Genomic DNA, 17,231 nt, shown 5'->3' with positions numbered 1-17,231 from the left:
ATCGACTGTCATCCATCCTTACTCTGCAGGCCTGTGGTGATTTACTGCCTTGGTACACACCCCATATAAACATATCATCCACATGTCATCATGCAGGCCTGTGGGGGAGATGGGGGGGACTTTCACAGAGCTGTGGTCCACATTTCCAAGATTTATCCACTTCTCTGCCCTTAACATCATGAGACATTAGCCACAGCCAGTGTGAGAGAGCTTTCTCTTCAGAAGTCCTTTTATCTTCACCTCCAGAACATAAATCAAAACACTAATCTGGGTTTATCTGGAAACACATTCACTGTCAGGTGTTAATGTTTATCTTAAGAGCCATAAAGGGAAGTTCAGTTGTCACCCTTTTAACATATTTATGCCAGGAAGCCATGGTGCTAACAGCCAGGAGTGATAAAGGAAGGCTTACCATATGTTGCCTTGAAGTAACACTGCGAAAACACACTGTTGATACATTTAAAATCAACATAATTAATTAAATAATAGGCATTTTGTATTGTCTTCCTCTGTTAAATCCTCTCATAATACCTCTCACCCTATTTTTTTGTCTGTAAATCTTCCCCTCCAACTTTCCCTAATACCCCTGATAGTACAAAGGGTTAAGGGCGGCCTCCCCCCCTGCAGTTGCTTTTGTGTCGTGTTTCAAAGAGCCATTCATCAGTATAACATACACAAATGACAATACCATACAACATTTCAAACTTTTGCCCTCTTCAGCTTGAAATGATCGAGTTTCACAAGAAATATCTCCTTTTATTTACACCATTGTGTAAACTATCTCTCCCTGATCAACAGTGTTTGCAAGCGTGCCAATATAAATTTTTATGTGTTGAATTATATACATGTCTTATAGACCACGTATGTTTTTTTTATACCAGTTGATTAAACTAGACCGATCCTGGTTAGTGTGGTGGTGAAAGCTGTGTGAACCAGTCTGTTGCCATTGTGTTTCCTTTAGGTGCAGTGACTTGATACCACATGGAGGATCAGTCTGTTCCCTGCGCGACCCCTGACCCCTGCGATGAGAGAGGGGCCGGCCTGTCCAAATCAGCTCAGAGACGAGACCTCAGGGTGTCCTGCAATGTGTTAGTGGAGCCAGCTGAAATTACATTTGTCTGCGCCACAGTGTCGTGTTTGTTTGCTTTTTGCCTTGAAACAGCCAAGAAAAAAAAGAGTCAAATAGAGACTAATCTAAAACAAAGAGGATAGAAAGGAGATGTACTCTACTGTATCTTAGAGTTGGGGTGTGTTAAGGAAAGAGCAGTTTTTCTCGTTGTTGGATCCTTTCCACTGCACCTGCGAGCTGGGACCTGTCTCCGATGGGGGTGTACGAGCTAACCACTAACTATACCTGGGAGACAGAGGCAAACAAACCAAAGAGCAAACTACTGACCCCAAGGAAATGCTGCAGTTTCCCTCATAACAAGCAGTTTCCCCCAGCTGAATCAAATTTAATTGGATGGTCTCCCATGCTTTGGAAAAAATAATGTGTATGTGTGTGTGTTTTTAATCTGTATTTCCCCCACTGATCATGTTTTCTTTCATCACGACAAAGCAATTTAAAAAAAACTATTTGAAAAGGGAAATCATGGAAATGAACGAGGAGCACAAGGGGTCATAAAACCGTGAGCTTAACAAAATCTTTAGTGCTCATAAAATTAACTGAATATTGACTCTTTAAAACATGCCAGCTGAGCCCATCTTTAACTGGAGCTCACGAAAAGAGACAAGCCGGAGTCTCGGCCCAAAGTCGGAAATATTTTTATAGCTGTGAGACTGGAGTCCATTAGGTTTGGAGCTGTAGGAAGCCACAGCTTTCAAGTGGTCATTGTGAACACTCCCAACGGATTTATGGCATCTTGTAGAGGGAGAGCAGTCACACGTGAAGGACAGATAAACACTGTGGAGGTAATAACTGCAGATAGTTAGAGAAAAAAGATAAAACGCCCAGGTAGGAAAAAATACATAATTTTAAACTGAAATATTTGCTGTAGAGGCTGATATGATTCGCTCAGGAGGCCTGATGCAAAAAAAGAGTCTGAATAGTCAGAGAAGAATTGATATGTTGGTGGGTGAGGGCCTTGTTAGGAGCCATATGGGAGCAGCGAGGAGGGTGCAGGGGCGGGAGGGAGGTACCTGTTGGGTCCCATGTACTTCTGTCACTCTGATCTTATCAGGAGGCCCGACCAAGAGGAGGACCAGCTGTCACTCTCGCCGCTCTTTTGATGTCCTCCCTCAGAGCTCTCACACATACTACTTCAGAGGAGTTGAGGCTTGTTTTTGTTCATAATGGGAATTGGTGGCTTTGTTGGTGAGCCAGTTGACAAACCACACAGTAGGAAAAAAGAAAAAAGATAAGGCAAGATAGTTCTCTGAGGATATGTGGGGCCGGGCTGGTTCAATTTAGGAGTTTGGAGCCTGAAGGCTTGACAAAAGAGATGCAGTCCTCTGAGCTGACACAGGACATCCTGGTCATAAAACCGCCAGGACATCCTCACAAAGACACTGGGACTGATAAAAGAGGAAAACAACATTATTCACCTGGAAACGTCTTCACTCATGCTCATGCTGTTTTTCTCACGAGCCCTTGACTTCTTCTCAAAATTGCACACTTTGGGTTGAGACCCAGTTAGAGGATTGTGGAGTAATTATTTTTGACTACCCAAGCACGAAAGCTTGTTCTGAGAGTCAGCTAGACTGTTTTTATAAAGTTTGAGGTTCAAGTTTGAGCCAAATAAAAGTAAATTGACACATTTTAAGGATTAGAGGATTACGGCACCTTTTTTTTTTTTTTTTTTAGATCCCACTCATTTGTATAATCTTGTGGTTCATCTGTTTTTAGTTGACAGAGTTTATGAGCCTCCTGATTTCTGCAGTCCAACCTCTCAAGATTTTACCTCACAGTGTTTTTATCAAGTGACTCTTAGCTGTATTTTAAGGAAGGCAACATCTGTCTGAAGTGTCTCTGATTTATCTAAAGTATTCTGGACAGATTAAACACAATATAAAGACTTGACATTTGTGAGTCTGACTGAAATGCCTCAACAACTACAGAACAGGCTAGTATGCTCATTTATTTCCCCCCGATAACTAATTGTAATAAATGCGATAATGTTGGTGACCACCGGACTTTTAATTTAGCACCATCTAAATACATTGATTTATGACCAAATACCTGGAAAACTAATCAATAATCCCTTCAGCCTCAGCTGTGCTTTGTGTTACTGCTAATTAGAAAATGTTACCATGGCAACAGACTAAACTGACATTACACCTACTAAGCAGTAGGCAACCTTTTAGGATGCTGATATTACGCTTAAACACAATCTCATAAATATCTCTCATTCTGCACATATTTATATTCTATTATCTTCACATGTATTAATAATGAAGGGTGTGTTACAGTGCAGTGCAGTCCATCCAATTATCCGTCCAGTAAAGTAACTGATGTTTGCTTCAAAAGCTAGGACCCCAGGACTCCTCCACTTTACACGCACAGTCTCCCTGTCTCAGACAATTGCTTGGCAGGGGCGAACACACTCACAATGCCCTCTGTTGCTGTGAGTGCGTGCTCTCCATACACTGCGAACTTTTGAACCACCTCTTGACCACAGCTTGAAGTGAGCTGAGACAATGGTTAGTAAACACACCGGAGTGAATGAAGGGATTAGGTATTAAATGACAGGATGTGCTTAAAGAGGAGCAGGTGGTGGTTGAGGAAGGGCCAGCTAAGCCTCACAGGAGTGGAACATCACGAATATCCCTTTTTTTTCTTTCTCTCCTCTTTCTTTATCGTCATGCTCTGTCTCTGCTGCTTTGCATCTTCTACACTTGCGTCCCGTTGCCTCATCTCTTCCTGTTTATTATTGCCCTGGCTTTATATCACCTCCTCTCTCCGTCTCTTTATCTCTATTGTCCATTTTCAACACATCCAGAGAAGCCGGCTCCTTAACTCAGGCCTCAGACAATTGACATTCATGAGGTTGGACATTCCAGTCCAGCCCCATTCATATGTACAGTAAGCAAAGGGACAAAAGCCATCCCACACACACTACAGAGCCCATCCCCCCAATGTGAAGGGTTGCAGAGGAGCTGGGTGAATCTCAGTGGTTTAACTAAAGGCTAAAGAGACTACAGTGTAAACCCAATTAACTTTGCAATTTATAGAATCGACAGTGTCCATAAGATATTTGGTAAACCAGTAGGACTCAGAAAGTATTTCATTGATATTCAAGCAGGGAACTTACACAGGAACTTGCTGCGTCATAATATTTGGCACCGTTGCCAAATATTCAGCAACGTCTGACCTTGTTCTTGTGTGTCACTGTGTCAGTACTGAAATTCAACCTAATCCGTGTCATAATTTCCATCTGAGACCACGACTCTGTCTGACTTTGAAACGAACAACATGCAGCTAAATGCACTGATGACTAAATCTGACTGTAATATGTCTTCAAGAGGAAAACTGATTTGGTGCAGATATTTAACATGTTACACTAAAGATAATCCCTCTTGCTTTGCAGGACCCCAAAAGAAGCAAGACGTCCCCCCCTGCCCTGAGCTTCAGTGTGTGCAGTTTAGGTCGGGGTGGAAAGCTCCTCTCATCGGGGTGGTAATGAGTTTCTGAGCTCACACTTGTCAACATGGTAAATCCACATCTGATATCTGAAGCCCAGCGCCCTTGCTCCAGTTTTCACATCAGGGAAGCAAGACGACCTCAAGAATATCCCATGTAAAAAATATTTAAGACTATGTGGTTGAAAATACACAGCAGGAAACCATAAGAGAACTACATGATGAGTAAATAAGAAAAAAAGGAGTATTACATGCTGGAGGAAACATGCTGAAATCAGTGTGATGAAGAGATGAGACAGCTTGATGGGATATTATGTGTTTTGAGTATGGAGATAGACTGGGAAGGGCTGCTGCACGTTGGGTTTTAGGATTACCTCATGCACACACTAGAAAAGAACCCCTCCTCCATCTGTGACCCAACGTGAACCAAGTCAAAGTTTAATTAGTACCTCTCTGATGCATGCCCTTTGTTGTTCTGCCTCCCTTTTTCTGCACTCGCTAAGGTGTGTTTGCAATGTTTTGTCTTGTTTTACAGATGTCACAGTGTCACAGAAATTATGCTTTTTGTTGGCTACAGTAGGTATGGAGATATTAATGAATTAAGATGTGTGTTAGCAGAGGGGAAAAAAAGAAGCACAGTGACTTAAGGTGTAATAAAATCACTGTCCAAAGCTGTAGAGCCGCACGCGTTCTCTGCGTTACCTCACTGTTTACCTGTCTTAGTGAGAGTAGATTGGCTTTACAGTTGCACCTATTTATAGCCCACTGGACATCGACAAGCATGTTGGTTTAGAAAGTGCTCGTGAGGAAAGCTAATCTGGTAATTTTTTTTATTTTGCCGGTTACTTTCAGCATATTCAATGCTTAGATACCATATATGTGGAGACTATGACAAAAAGTAAAAGTTATTTTAAGAACAAGTGCACCCATTGATCTTATTCATGTAAAAAAGTCATCATGGTTCTGTCTTGTTGTAATTGTTAGAAGACCTCAGTTCAGACCTTTTACTGGCAGGTGTGGTGTCAGCAGATAATGTATGATCTTGATTAGATGCGATTATCCAGCCATGTGTTCGCATGATGTCAAAGTCAGAGCACGGTCTGTGTAATGAGATCCCACTCGACATCTGTAGTCCTTCAGAATGACCGTAGGGAGCTTTTTATAAAGCGCGGCGGCAGTAATCCCTTATCTGCACTCCACCTCAAACCCTATAAAATATCATGATCAAATCCTGTTTGCACGTGTGCACCTGTATACCACCTGCTCAGGCTGCTGCTTTCAATTCAATCCCCCAGAGGTTTCATTCCCAAAGATGAATTATGTTTTGTGGTCTCAGTTCAAATGAAAAAATATCCAGTGTATTTATTCTGAAAGTTCACACTTCATTATGAAGGGGGCCTGCAGTAGTCAGGTGGACTTGTCTTATTACAATAGACTCAAACAATGAATCAAAAGAAAGTAAATTACAGACGTGTTAAACACACACAAAAAAGAAAGCCCACAGACACCAGGCATACAACAAGGCCCCCTGACCTCTCTATTATGAGTAGATGTTCCCTCTACAACTGGAAAGGTCAGCAAGCACGCAAGGCCGAGCCAGCGCGGTCCTCCCATACTCAACATCAAAGACAAGTCCAGTGCATGTCACGTTCCCTCTGAGCTGGGTGGAAAACAATAGCACTAATCCCAGCGACCACTCGCCGTGGCTTTTACACAGAGGACAGAGGTCAGCTGGGTGTACAAATCCTAATAAGCTGTTTCAATTGTTGCTACTTTCTAAACTTAAAATGCGACCTTTGATGTGAAAGGGGGGGCTTTGGCCTCTGAACCTGCCTTATGTTTGAAGAAGCAAGGGGAAAAAAATGCTGCTGAAAGCTTTTTGGTGATCTCTTGAATTTAAAAGATGCCTTTTCCTTCATGAAAGAAAAGTGAAGACTTCTTGTTAAATGAGAGAGACTCTCACAGAATAAATGATTCATGAGTCTTAAAAATAATGGTCTCCATAGTGATTGGATCTGCAGGGAACACAACTTCAAAGTAAAATTAGATGAAATACTGAAAATGTTTGTCAGGCCTATAAGCTTCTTAGTTGGGAACTTTAAGGTCACGGTTACTTTCTGATGGGCGAAAACATTATTGCGTATGACCACAGTAGAGACGGCTGACGTTTGGAAAGCCAGTCACCAGACTGCTTACCTTCACGGGTGCCCTTTTCCTCACCCCATCTCTGAAAGAATTTTAATGGAAAGATACCAAGGCAGATTTTAGAAATGAGATTATTGGGCAACTCTGTGCAGCTGCCCACTGTCTAAGCTTCTCATGACAGCTCAGAAATGAGGAACCTCTTATCATCTGTCATTCCTTCTAAATCCTGCGTGCCCTTTGCCATGTAACGCCAACTGTTTTAAAACCACAGAAATCTGAATTTCCTCTGCTGTCGTCTTCATGTGTGTCTGTGAAACTGCGGTGAGTCGTGACTGTGTGTTTTAGTGCTTAAATTGCTTAAAGTGTTGACGTGTGTTTAAAAGAAGGAGGCTGATAAGTTTCACCCTCTAATTAAACATGATTGTCTGGTTTGACTGTTGAAGCTGCAACTTATTAAACCAACAGCTGGACAGAGTCAGGAAACCAGATAAGGAGCTGTGAGAGCTATCTATGCTAAACTGGTCGGCCTCAGTGGGACGTCTGTGGGGATTAAGTGCAGATTTTTTCAACATGCCTGATAAACAGAAGAAGAAAGATGACATGCTGCAAGCAGTGTTTACTCACTAATGAAGAACAGTTGTATACTATTTATACTACAGCTAAAACTAAATCAGCTAATGGACTGCACTCAGTAATGTTGTGTCTGAGAAAAGAAGGATGCATAAAAACTACAAAGTACACTAAATAATCTGTTTATTCTAATAAAATGAACATAGATGATGATAATCAATAATTAAAAAAAACCCATAATATTAAATGAACAATTATTTGCCATTAGAAATGTAAAGATTGGTTTTATTGATCAATTACAGACACTTATATTACAGAGATGTCCATGAAATTGTCAAATGCACCCACATGCTATGAGAAACTTTAATTACAGCAATATAACTATTTAAAAATGAAGTGTAATAATTGTGTTTTACATGCTTTTATACAATGCAGTTTCAGGTTCAACCATCATAAAAGTTCAACATTCTTTTTAAACAAAATAATCAGTGCACAAATGCAGTCCAGCTCGATTAGGAGTGTCCATATTATATCTTTCTAAACAACTTTGAAAAGTATTTCCCATGTCTTTCTTTTTATTTTTCATCCTGCTTGGGGAAAAGTTTCTACACCAGGGTCATGACCTTCAGCGAGGCAGGCTGGAACCGTCTAATCTTTTTCTTCAGGGCTCGGGAAGCTTTGATGCGGCAGGCTGATGGCTCGGGGCGGGGTGGGAGCTCCTTGAGGGGCCGTCCGGCGGCGGTGGGCCCCATCGCAGCCTCAGCCCACACCAGACCTCTCTCCAAATTGTGGCAGTCCACCTGGTCCGCCTCGTCCAGCGACAGGCTGCTGTCGGAGTCGGAGAGGGACTGGAAGCTCTGGCTGGACTCACTATCTCCGAAGCGGTTGGTGGTGTTGTCACTCATCTCCCCCTCGCTGCTCTCTGCAATGGTGGAGTGAAACAGTGAGGCGCACTCAGCTGAGTACTCCGACTCACACCTGGGCGGGTATTGACTGGACACATGAAAGGGTGCAGGAGGGTATCTGGCGTTAAGACTGTGGAGGAAGGAATGAGAGGACATGGAGGATTGGAAAGAGCGTGCCGGTCCCATCCACTGGCCCGACCTGGCACTCATACTGCGGACCATCTGCATGCTCCCTGGTGCCTGAGCATAGGGCTCTTTGGACCTCTGATGCTGAGCACACGAGGCCTGGAACATGTCCACATCGGACGTCCACTTAGAAGTCGTCTGCCTCCTCTTCCTCTGGTCTACAGGCTGCTCGTACTTCAGGCACTGCGGTCTTCGGCTTTTGCTGGACTTTGCAACTAAAGAAATGACGTGTGGCTTCGAGTGGACCTTGTGGGTGCACATGGGTCCATACAGGCTAGAGTCTGAGCCTGAACCCTGTCTGTGCTCCTCTGTATGGAAGGTGCTAACTTTCTGGGCCACTTTTCCTTTTCCTGATCTTCTCTGCTCCCCCTTCGCTCCGACGCAGGTCTCTCTGATCCTCTCACCGGAGGAGTACCCGTGCTGTTGCCTCACCGCTCGAGGCTTCTCGCCGCTTCTTCTCTTCAGTTTAACAGCTTTGGTTTTGCGGTCTGCCTGCCTGACCTTGACCCTCTGAGATCCGGCAGGGACAAATTTGGCATGTACAAACTCAGGTGAAGCGGAATGACTGCTGTGAAGCTCGAAGCCTTGACTTTCCTCTGTGCTGGAGCTGTGGGCCATTACCGGTCTATGCCTGTGACCTTTCCTCTCTTGTGGCCTTGACTCCGGATTATCTCCACATCTTTTCTCAGAGTGGCTCCTCACTACACTTGTATATTCTCCTTGGTGTTTATCGCTCTTCTTCAGGGAGGCATAGGTGACCTCATCGGAGCTGTACTCCTTCATAGCAGCAGGATAGGAGTACCGGTATGAAACCTCCGGGGCTCTCACTGCCTGTTTGTGGTTATCAGCTGGCTCTTGGCTGGAGTATGTCATGCAGAGCCCCCTCTTGTTGCTATCTAGTGGGATGATGTTTGTTGTCTTGGCTGGAACCAGCTGCAGCACAGACATCTCTTTTTGACACATTTCAGAAAGCCCAGTTACGACTTCAGCGGGCTTCCTGTAATAGTCGCTGTGTGCCTCCAGAGTCTCTGTGCCAGGTTCATCCTGGATTCTCCTCAAGCTGCGCTGCAGGACCTTGTCAATGTAACCGATGGTCTTGGTCTCATATCCCATTTGTGTCCTCTGGATGGAGTCATAGCTGTTTACCAGGGGTCTTTGGCCCTCCAGAAGTCCAGATGTGCCTGTTTTTCCCCCATGGAAAAAGATGGGGCTCTGGAGAGCTACAGCATGCAGGGGGCTGGGGTAGTGGTACACCTCAGTCCCACTGCGGGACTCCAGATTGCGCTGGAACTTTGGATCCACTGCGGAGGTCTTCAGGTTTGGGCACATGGGGGGTTTCTTTGCATCCACAGATTTGTAGTAGCCGAGTCCTTGAGCCATCATTCTATCAAGATCACCTATTAAACACAAACGCGGTCATTAACTTTTCAAATCACTCATCCACTGAAAAATTACATGTTATTAGGGAGCAAAATACACGTTGAGTTGCTTGGTAACAACAATTGGTGGCTGCCATGAGACTTTCTGAAATAAGAGATAGAGAGGTGTGATTACCTGTCGACACAGGTCTGGGCCGTGCCTGCTCGGTGCCTGTAGAGCTTGCACGGATCCTGCTGCTGCCCAGATGGAGGCCGGTGGCCCGCGGAGGGTGGGGCTGGCTGCTGCTCTCATCAGCAGAGCGCCGGCGGCATATATCACCTTGAGGTTGAGGGCTGATGTGACAATTAGGAGGGCTCATGGGACTGAGGAGAAGGCTCGTCTGAGAGGATGACAGACACTCGCTGTACACGGAGGTGCAGGAGTTGGAACGCGAGCAGGTGCCACCGTCGCTGAGCTCATAGAAACCTGGAGGGAGCAGCAACGAGTACACATGAGTATTTAACAGCGTGTGAGGGAGGTTGGGTGGATTGTACGCTTTAGCACCTGCTATAAAGTAAACAACCACAGGGCTTTTTGTGTGTAAGTGTGTGCCTACCCGAACTTGGTCTGCTGTCACTCTCCAGCTGCTCTGTGGAGGCTTTGCTCACATCCAGCTTTAGCTCACTGATCTGTTGGTCCAGCTGCTGCAAGTGAGTCTTCAAGCCTACATCCTGTTTCCGAAGACGAGACTGTAAAACAGACAACAAAAATAAAGAGCAGAACAAAAGACACCACAGGGCAAGTTTTATCAGATTTTCTAAGAAAGGAGGGAGTGAAAGAGTTTAAAGTTATGCAGTAAAGCTCTCCAAGCACACACATGTGCACAAAGAAATTCTCTGAGCCGGTGTGAAGATACGTGAAAGAAATGCTAATTTCATCGAGACAGGTCTGTTATTTAGATAAAAGAAGCTCTAATGTACAGCCATCAGAAAAACAAAAGCGACTCAGCTGTGGCTGATGATTAACCCCAGCAGGACATGGGGGAGCACGGAAGAAGCAGTGGTGGGTAACTCATTTCTCCCCCACAGCGAAGGCCTGGCCATTGTGTAAACGACTACAGGAAGAAAGCTTTGGGGGGGTTGGGATGAGAGACTGCTGGCTTTACAGCACAAGCAGGGTGTTTACTGTCACAGTGGTTCCTAAAATTAAACCTGGGGGTTGTTTCCTCCAAGATGCACCATTTAATTAATGTTTCAGTTTCTTGTAAGATCATGTTGGATTAGCTGGTTTCTATTTCAAACAATAGCAAAAAAAACCAAACTTCTGTGTTTAATCTGCAGTGGCACTATTTGACACTGATGTAAAACTGAATTTAAATCTGATGCTGTCTGAGTACTTTTACTGTGTACCCTTTGATGAATTTGCCAACTTCGACGAGATATCAAGCAGAGCACCTGAATCCCTGCACTTCCTCTGAATGAATCTAACAGTAGTCTGCGCGGAAAAAGCTTGTAATGGAAAACTCCAGAGAGCCGGGGGCCTCTCAGGAGTGAGACTCTCACTGATTCTCATTCACAGCTAAATTCACATCTCCTCTTCTTTTCCCCCCCTCTATTTCCTGGCATTAGTGGTTAATGATTTAGGTTTGGCCCCCTGCAGTCCACATGCACGGAGCGCGAGCGCACACAACAACTTAAAAGCCCCGTGGGTCCCGCAGTGAACCTTGATTTATGACACCTATCCGACTTCCTACCCCCAGCTGAGAGCATAAAAGTGCGTCTGGTAATAATTGAAGACGGAATACACATGAGCATCAGCTAATAGCAAACAGACATTTGTTTCCCCACAAGGACAAACAAGCTGTTTATTAAGAAAAAAAAGAAAAAAAAAAAGGTGAATCCAGTGTTGCGCCATCATATTAAATGAGAACTACAACAAACGCACAAATATTATTACAAACTGCATACGCATAATGTCACGAGAAAGATGTTAATCAATTATTTTTCTTGATTTAAATTTCTTCCTACCAGCTGTTGCTTCAGTGCTGTCAGCGTCGCTTCCAGCCGCTGCTCCTCGGCCCCCATCATCCTCGGCTCCTCGGCCCCCATCATCCTCGGCCCCTCGGACCCTTGCTCCGCGTGCATCGAGGTGACTGGCTCCTCTCGGTCCGCCCTCAGCGCCCAGCTCACCATGTCGCTCTGTCTGTCCTTGAGCAGATGCAGCTCCTGCAGCCCGGCCAGAGCAGCCTGCAGCCTCTCCCCGACCCTGCTGCGGTCCACTGCTCCGGCCGCAGCGCTCATCATCCCCGCACAGGAGCCCTTCCTGCTCAGCATGCTGCGAAGCGCCGTCCGGGAATATCCAGGAAACAAAACGAGAGAAATGTCCTCCTCGGTCCTTCGACTGTCTTGCTGCGGCTGTTGTTGACCTCTCTGCTTTTTAAACTACCTGTTAGAATACATTTTGAGTGGAGAGTAGAGACCAAGCTCCGCCCACAGAGCAAATGGCCCGCCTCCCTATTGGCTGGCGACGGAGTCCCAATAAACATCTGGTACTAATCCTCCCCATTCAAGCCCTCTGACTGAAGCTGCCCAGGCATGCGCTATGTTCATCTGCATAATACCTAATGGCATGATAAGCATATTATTATGCTATTTCCCCTCGTTCTTTTGTTGGTATTATTCTCTCCAGGAGCAGGGTGTTCGGATCAACGTTGGGAACGTCTGTAAGTGATTCCAGGTAAAGTAAATGTATTAAACTGGGCATGTCTTCTCATGTCTCCTCATGTCTCCTCATCACCACGAGACAGCCTCCTCCCAAATAAAATAAAAGCATTTAACCACCTCATAAATATAAATGTTGTCAGATTTGATGTGGACAGTCCAGACACTATGCACAAGGACTGGATAATGTGGCTACAGTTCTGAGTACAATTCAGATTTAAAACATATATATTGGTATTATCTCTTGCATATGAGTCACTCATTTTCTGTTTGACTTAAGCACCAAAGTTATAACTACGTTAAGTACCAGTTTTCCAATTTGGAAATGGAGATTTACAAGTGAAAACACACAAACTATACTGTCCTGTTACTGTGGACCAATGATAGATAAATAGCTCCTCCTTGTGGCTGTAAATAATAGTACAGTTTGTTTGAGCAACATGTAGGACTGTCTACATCAGATGAAAAAATAGACTTGCCCTAAAATCTAGAGACCCAAATAGATACTTAAACACAGTTACTTATAATCTTTTGAAATGATATAATAGAACAGAAGTTAACAGTAGTTTTATTGGAGTATTAAAACAACACCCTTAAAAGTTACATGAATTTCACGTACAAAATCTCATGTGACCACATATACGTACATGTGATTGTGCACTTGTGAAACATGTATTTTGCCTGTGATGTGATTTTATTTATATTAATGTCAAATCACAACGTAAGTCTCAGGACACTTTAAGGTCGAGAACGTAGAACATTATGACCCAACAATTCAACAATTACAGCGAGTGACAGCAGAGTAGGAAAACTCACTTTTAACAAACCTTCGACAGACTCAGACGTAGGCAGCCATCTGCCTCGACCGGTTGGGGTGAAGGCACAATGTCCCAGTATTTTATACAGCAACAAAAATATATATCAATAGCCATTTCTTAATGAACTGACACACTTGAAAATTAGGTTAAAAGTGTCAGCATAATGGCTCTTCAGCAGATGGAATGACAGGAAATCAAATTGACCTTAGGCCAGTTCATAGTGTTAAAGACACAACGAATGCTTCCTTTTAATGGTCGATTAGAAACTATAAACTTTTTGAAAGTGCTCTCACTAAACCCAACCGAATGGACTGAAAAACAGAAACAAGTCCACACAACAGAAAACACAAGACAACACGACTGCACGTGAGACTTTTCTACAAAGACTAAGTCCAGATAAGGGCCTGAATGAAAAGACTGTGATTTATTTTTGGAAAGTAGTTGTTACCTGTGTTCAAAGTAAAAAAAATAAAAGTTGTACCCTTACTTTAAAATCAATTAAGTTATTTATTAGTGTGCAGGGCCTGAAACTACCAAAGCACAAGTTGAGACAAAAGATCAAACACAAAAAACAAGCCTGAGTATTATAGTAAACTATAATCAGTGAAACTAATTTGTTCGAGGTCTTTACTTTCTCATTCAGCCATTAAATACGTGCCCGTTATAATCATGATTATCTTGGTTTAAATCTAAATGTTAGCAGCCCTTCAGCATCATGACTCACAGGACAAGTATTTGTGTCCTTTCCACCTGAGCTGCTGTTCAACTAACTGAGACGGATCGTACACTTGCTGTCATTGTAAATAATCTCATAACAAATAAATGAGCGAACGCCTGAGCCCTCATCACCTTGGGAGGGCAACATTACAGTGCTGCTGTTCACACTGTGCCACAGGTGGAGAGATCCTTTCATGCTCATATCTGCTGCTATCTTCAAGCTGTAGATTTCAAAGGAAATGTCCAAATACCAGGAGAGATGTACACCTGTGTGAGCATCTCTCACACATGCAATCACACACAGAGTCTGATCAGAGATAAGATGATTAAAGTAAATCTGAGAGTGATCATCTTCCTGGTAACTAATATGAGGATGACGTGCTGGACGGCTTTTCAGCACTGAATTTGCAATGACAGAATTGATTTAAAATGATTAACCATTCGCCACTAGGGGGCAGTGTTACACTTCTTCTCAGTCTTGTGAGATTTGTTTTACATTTTGTGAATCATCTGTATAGTTGATAGTCTCAGCTAAATGTGTGATTCTGCAAAATAGATCCATTTAACTCTTTTACTATGCAGCTGATCATAAAGATTTATTTTGAGATACAGAGCTAAATCATTTGTTTACGTATCCCTGATTGCACAAACACATCCGCATCACTTTGATGGTGCACTCCGGTAGGCCCCTCATCAAGATGCTCACATTATAGCCAATATACAGCGCATTGTGAAGCCCATTCCTCACAGGGATAGCGTCATGTCCTTGCGAGGGTGCTGACATACAACACTGCATTGTGATGCCTGGATGTCCCTCTGCCCACATCCCCTTCAAAGCACTTCCTTCAGGGTGACATCAGCTGGGGTGCTGCTGGAAAACGTGAACTCATTTTAGGGAATCAAGTGTCTGCTTGAGCTGACTTCTGAAAAACAACAAAAATCCTTTTTACCTTCCACTTTGTCAGGATAAAACCCAAAAATATTTGTTTTCTCTTTCTCTTTGTGCAGTTTCTTCTTTGTGTCCTGCATTTATCAGCAGATTATGTTCCATCCTCCCCCCTTTTTTTCCATCCACCAAAGAAATGATAAACCAGACAAATGTTGATAACCAAACAAAAGCACATGGGCAGGGATCCCTCCGTGATACATCTCGAAAACAGCCTCAGGAAAGTGTGTTTGTATACCTGCTCAGGTAGATACAGACGGGAACAATGGAAGATGCTGCCACAAACAGGATGTGTGGGATGGGAAGTCAGAGGGGTAAACACGGGGTGTTGTCATATGTGGGACTGAGTGAGTGTGAGAGGTAGAGCAGGGGAGTGAATCTGTTGTCAGCTCTGTGCACATGAAAAAAAAACAAAAAACGCCTTTGACGTGTAGGCATTTTGAGCTTTGGACTTCAAAGGAGTAAAATCTGATATCATACATGAGACACTCAGATGCTTGCTTAAAAAGAAGCAACATTCCTGTGAAGGGTGTCGCAGATTTTTCCGGTGGCTTGTGTATTTTCACATCATTTCTGTACTGATCTTGTCTGGGGATTCCCGTGCAGGATCACTAATTGAAAATCCCATTTCCAGGTAACAAAGGCGAAGAATAAAGGGAACTTCAGAGATCAAAGTGGCCTCTTGTGTCTCACAACAGAGCCTCTCTCGCTCTGCCACCTCTGCTTACTGCATTAGTGTTAGTCATTTCACTGAATGAATGATGCACAGAGAACCTCTAAACTTCTCACACAAACCTACTTTTTGATGCAGCCACTAACCACTTGTCTTCCTTCAGTCATGAGTTACTGAGGGAATTAGATTTTATTTCCAAGTGAGGTTTACAGGCACTGAAATGTATCTGTTCTTTATCTGCTACTTCCGGCAGAGATATTTCCTTTTGAGAGAAAAGCTTGCAGTCTGTGGTTTTGGATGTTTTGAGACTTATTTTTAATGCCTTAATTGAATCTAAATAGATCCAACTCGATCTCACCCGTGAGACATGTCAGGGATTCCAGCAGGCTGCGCGGGAATTCCTGGGTCTTAAAGTTCAGAAACAAAAAGCTGAACTGAGATTTGTTATTCCAATTTTCTTTTATGAAAAACCTCAGTCAAAGCTGCATCCAAGAAACACAACCCATCACTGCTCACTGATATCGACCTCACGTATAACACTTCCCATGGTTTTACAAGGCATTTGATATATAGTTATGTTCTGCTTCATAACCGGTTGTGCATTCAGTTACTGTCAAACCTTCTCCAGACAGTCGGTGCACAAGCCACCATATCAGTTTCCAATTCATTGTCAGTGGAGCAGCAACAGGATTTATCTCCTGATGAAATGCCAGATTAGAGGCTTGTTTCTGTGCGTCGGTCATGATAAAAAATGCTGAATGACTTGTCTAATGTTGTTAGAGTTCTCTTTCAGGTCGCTTTACTTGATGCAATGAAAAAATTTGATTGAATTATAAAGGCAGATATTCATTTAAGTAGTCATAAAATGAGTTCCTGTGAGTATACGAATCAAATTATGAGATTATATGCAGTTTAACTAGATTTTTAAAAAGACCCAGTGGGTAAATTTGAAAGATACAAAAAACATGTTTGATGGTAGACTGTTTTGTGAACACCATGTCCCCAGCGCTGGCCCCGATCAGCCATATCTGTCTCCATCATCTTGTCCACCGTGTGTTGAACTAACTCATTGGATTTGCCCTCGGAGAGCAGCAACCCTGCACATGAGAGGGACCTTTATGCCGCATGCTCGCAAAATTATCTCCTCATCAAATTTTATTTGAGCCGAACAAATTTTTGTTTATTCAGCAAGTGGGGGAGACTGGCTTCCATGCTGTACTCCTGCAAATCATAAAGACATCAGTCTAAATTAACTGATTTAGTATTGCTTTAGCCATGAATGCAGTGTGCTCCTTTCAGCCAAGTTCCAGTCGATGGTCCATACCTCTTGTGTGACAAGCTGGGAGAGCTGTTTGGAAAATGTATTTTTTTCCCCTAAATAACCTCAACAAGATTTGTCAAGGGGCACAGTGTGCCACGCACAATCGGCATGAATGTGATGTGAGGTTTTTATCATATTTATATGTTTACACCTGCTTCACCCCCTCGTACTTTATAGAAGGTTGAGATAAGTTATGTGTGTACAGTACACATGTCTGTTTGGGCTCAGAAGGAGAAAAACAGAGTTAACTAGACATACGTCTGAAAGACATCATTTACCTGGGGACGGCTACA

At 43.4% G+C, this 17,231-nt stretch overlaps 1 protein-coding gene across 1 annotated transcript; it reads right to left on the bottom strand.

Moving 5' to 3' along the window:
* Positions 1-7,546: 7,546 nt before the first annotated feature.
* On the bottom strand, positions 7,547-12,162 carry dact2 (dishevelled-binding antagonist of beta-catenin 2). The gene is made up of 4 exons (XM_069145123.1): positions 11,771-12,162; positions 10,360-10,492; positions 9,939-10,229; positions 7,547-9,781 (listed from the first exon to the last, which is right to left on the bottom strand). Exons 1-4 carry the CDS (start codon positions 12,074-12,076, stop codon positions 7,899-7,901), a joined length of 2,613 nt encoding a protein of 870 aa, XP_069001224.1. The 5' UTR covers positions 12,077-12,162; the 3' UTR covers positions 7,547-7,898.
* Positions 12,163-17,231: the final 5,069 nt, after the last annotated feature.

The sequence above is a fragment of the Embiotoca jacksoni genome, unplaced genomic scaffold, assembly GCF_022577435.1.
Source record: "Embiotoca jacksoni isolate LCO1_2020_lvr unplaced genomic scaffold, fEmbJac1.0.p SCAF_12, whole genome shotgun sequence".
Classification (NCBI taxonomy): Eukaryota; Metazoa; Chordata; class Actinopteri; family Embiotocidae; genus Embiotoca; species Embiotoca jacksoni.
This window is presented reverse-complemented; position numbering and strand designations above follow the sequence as displayed.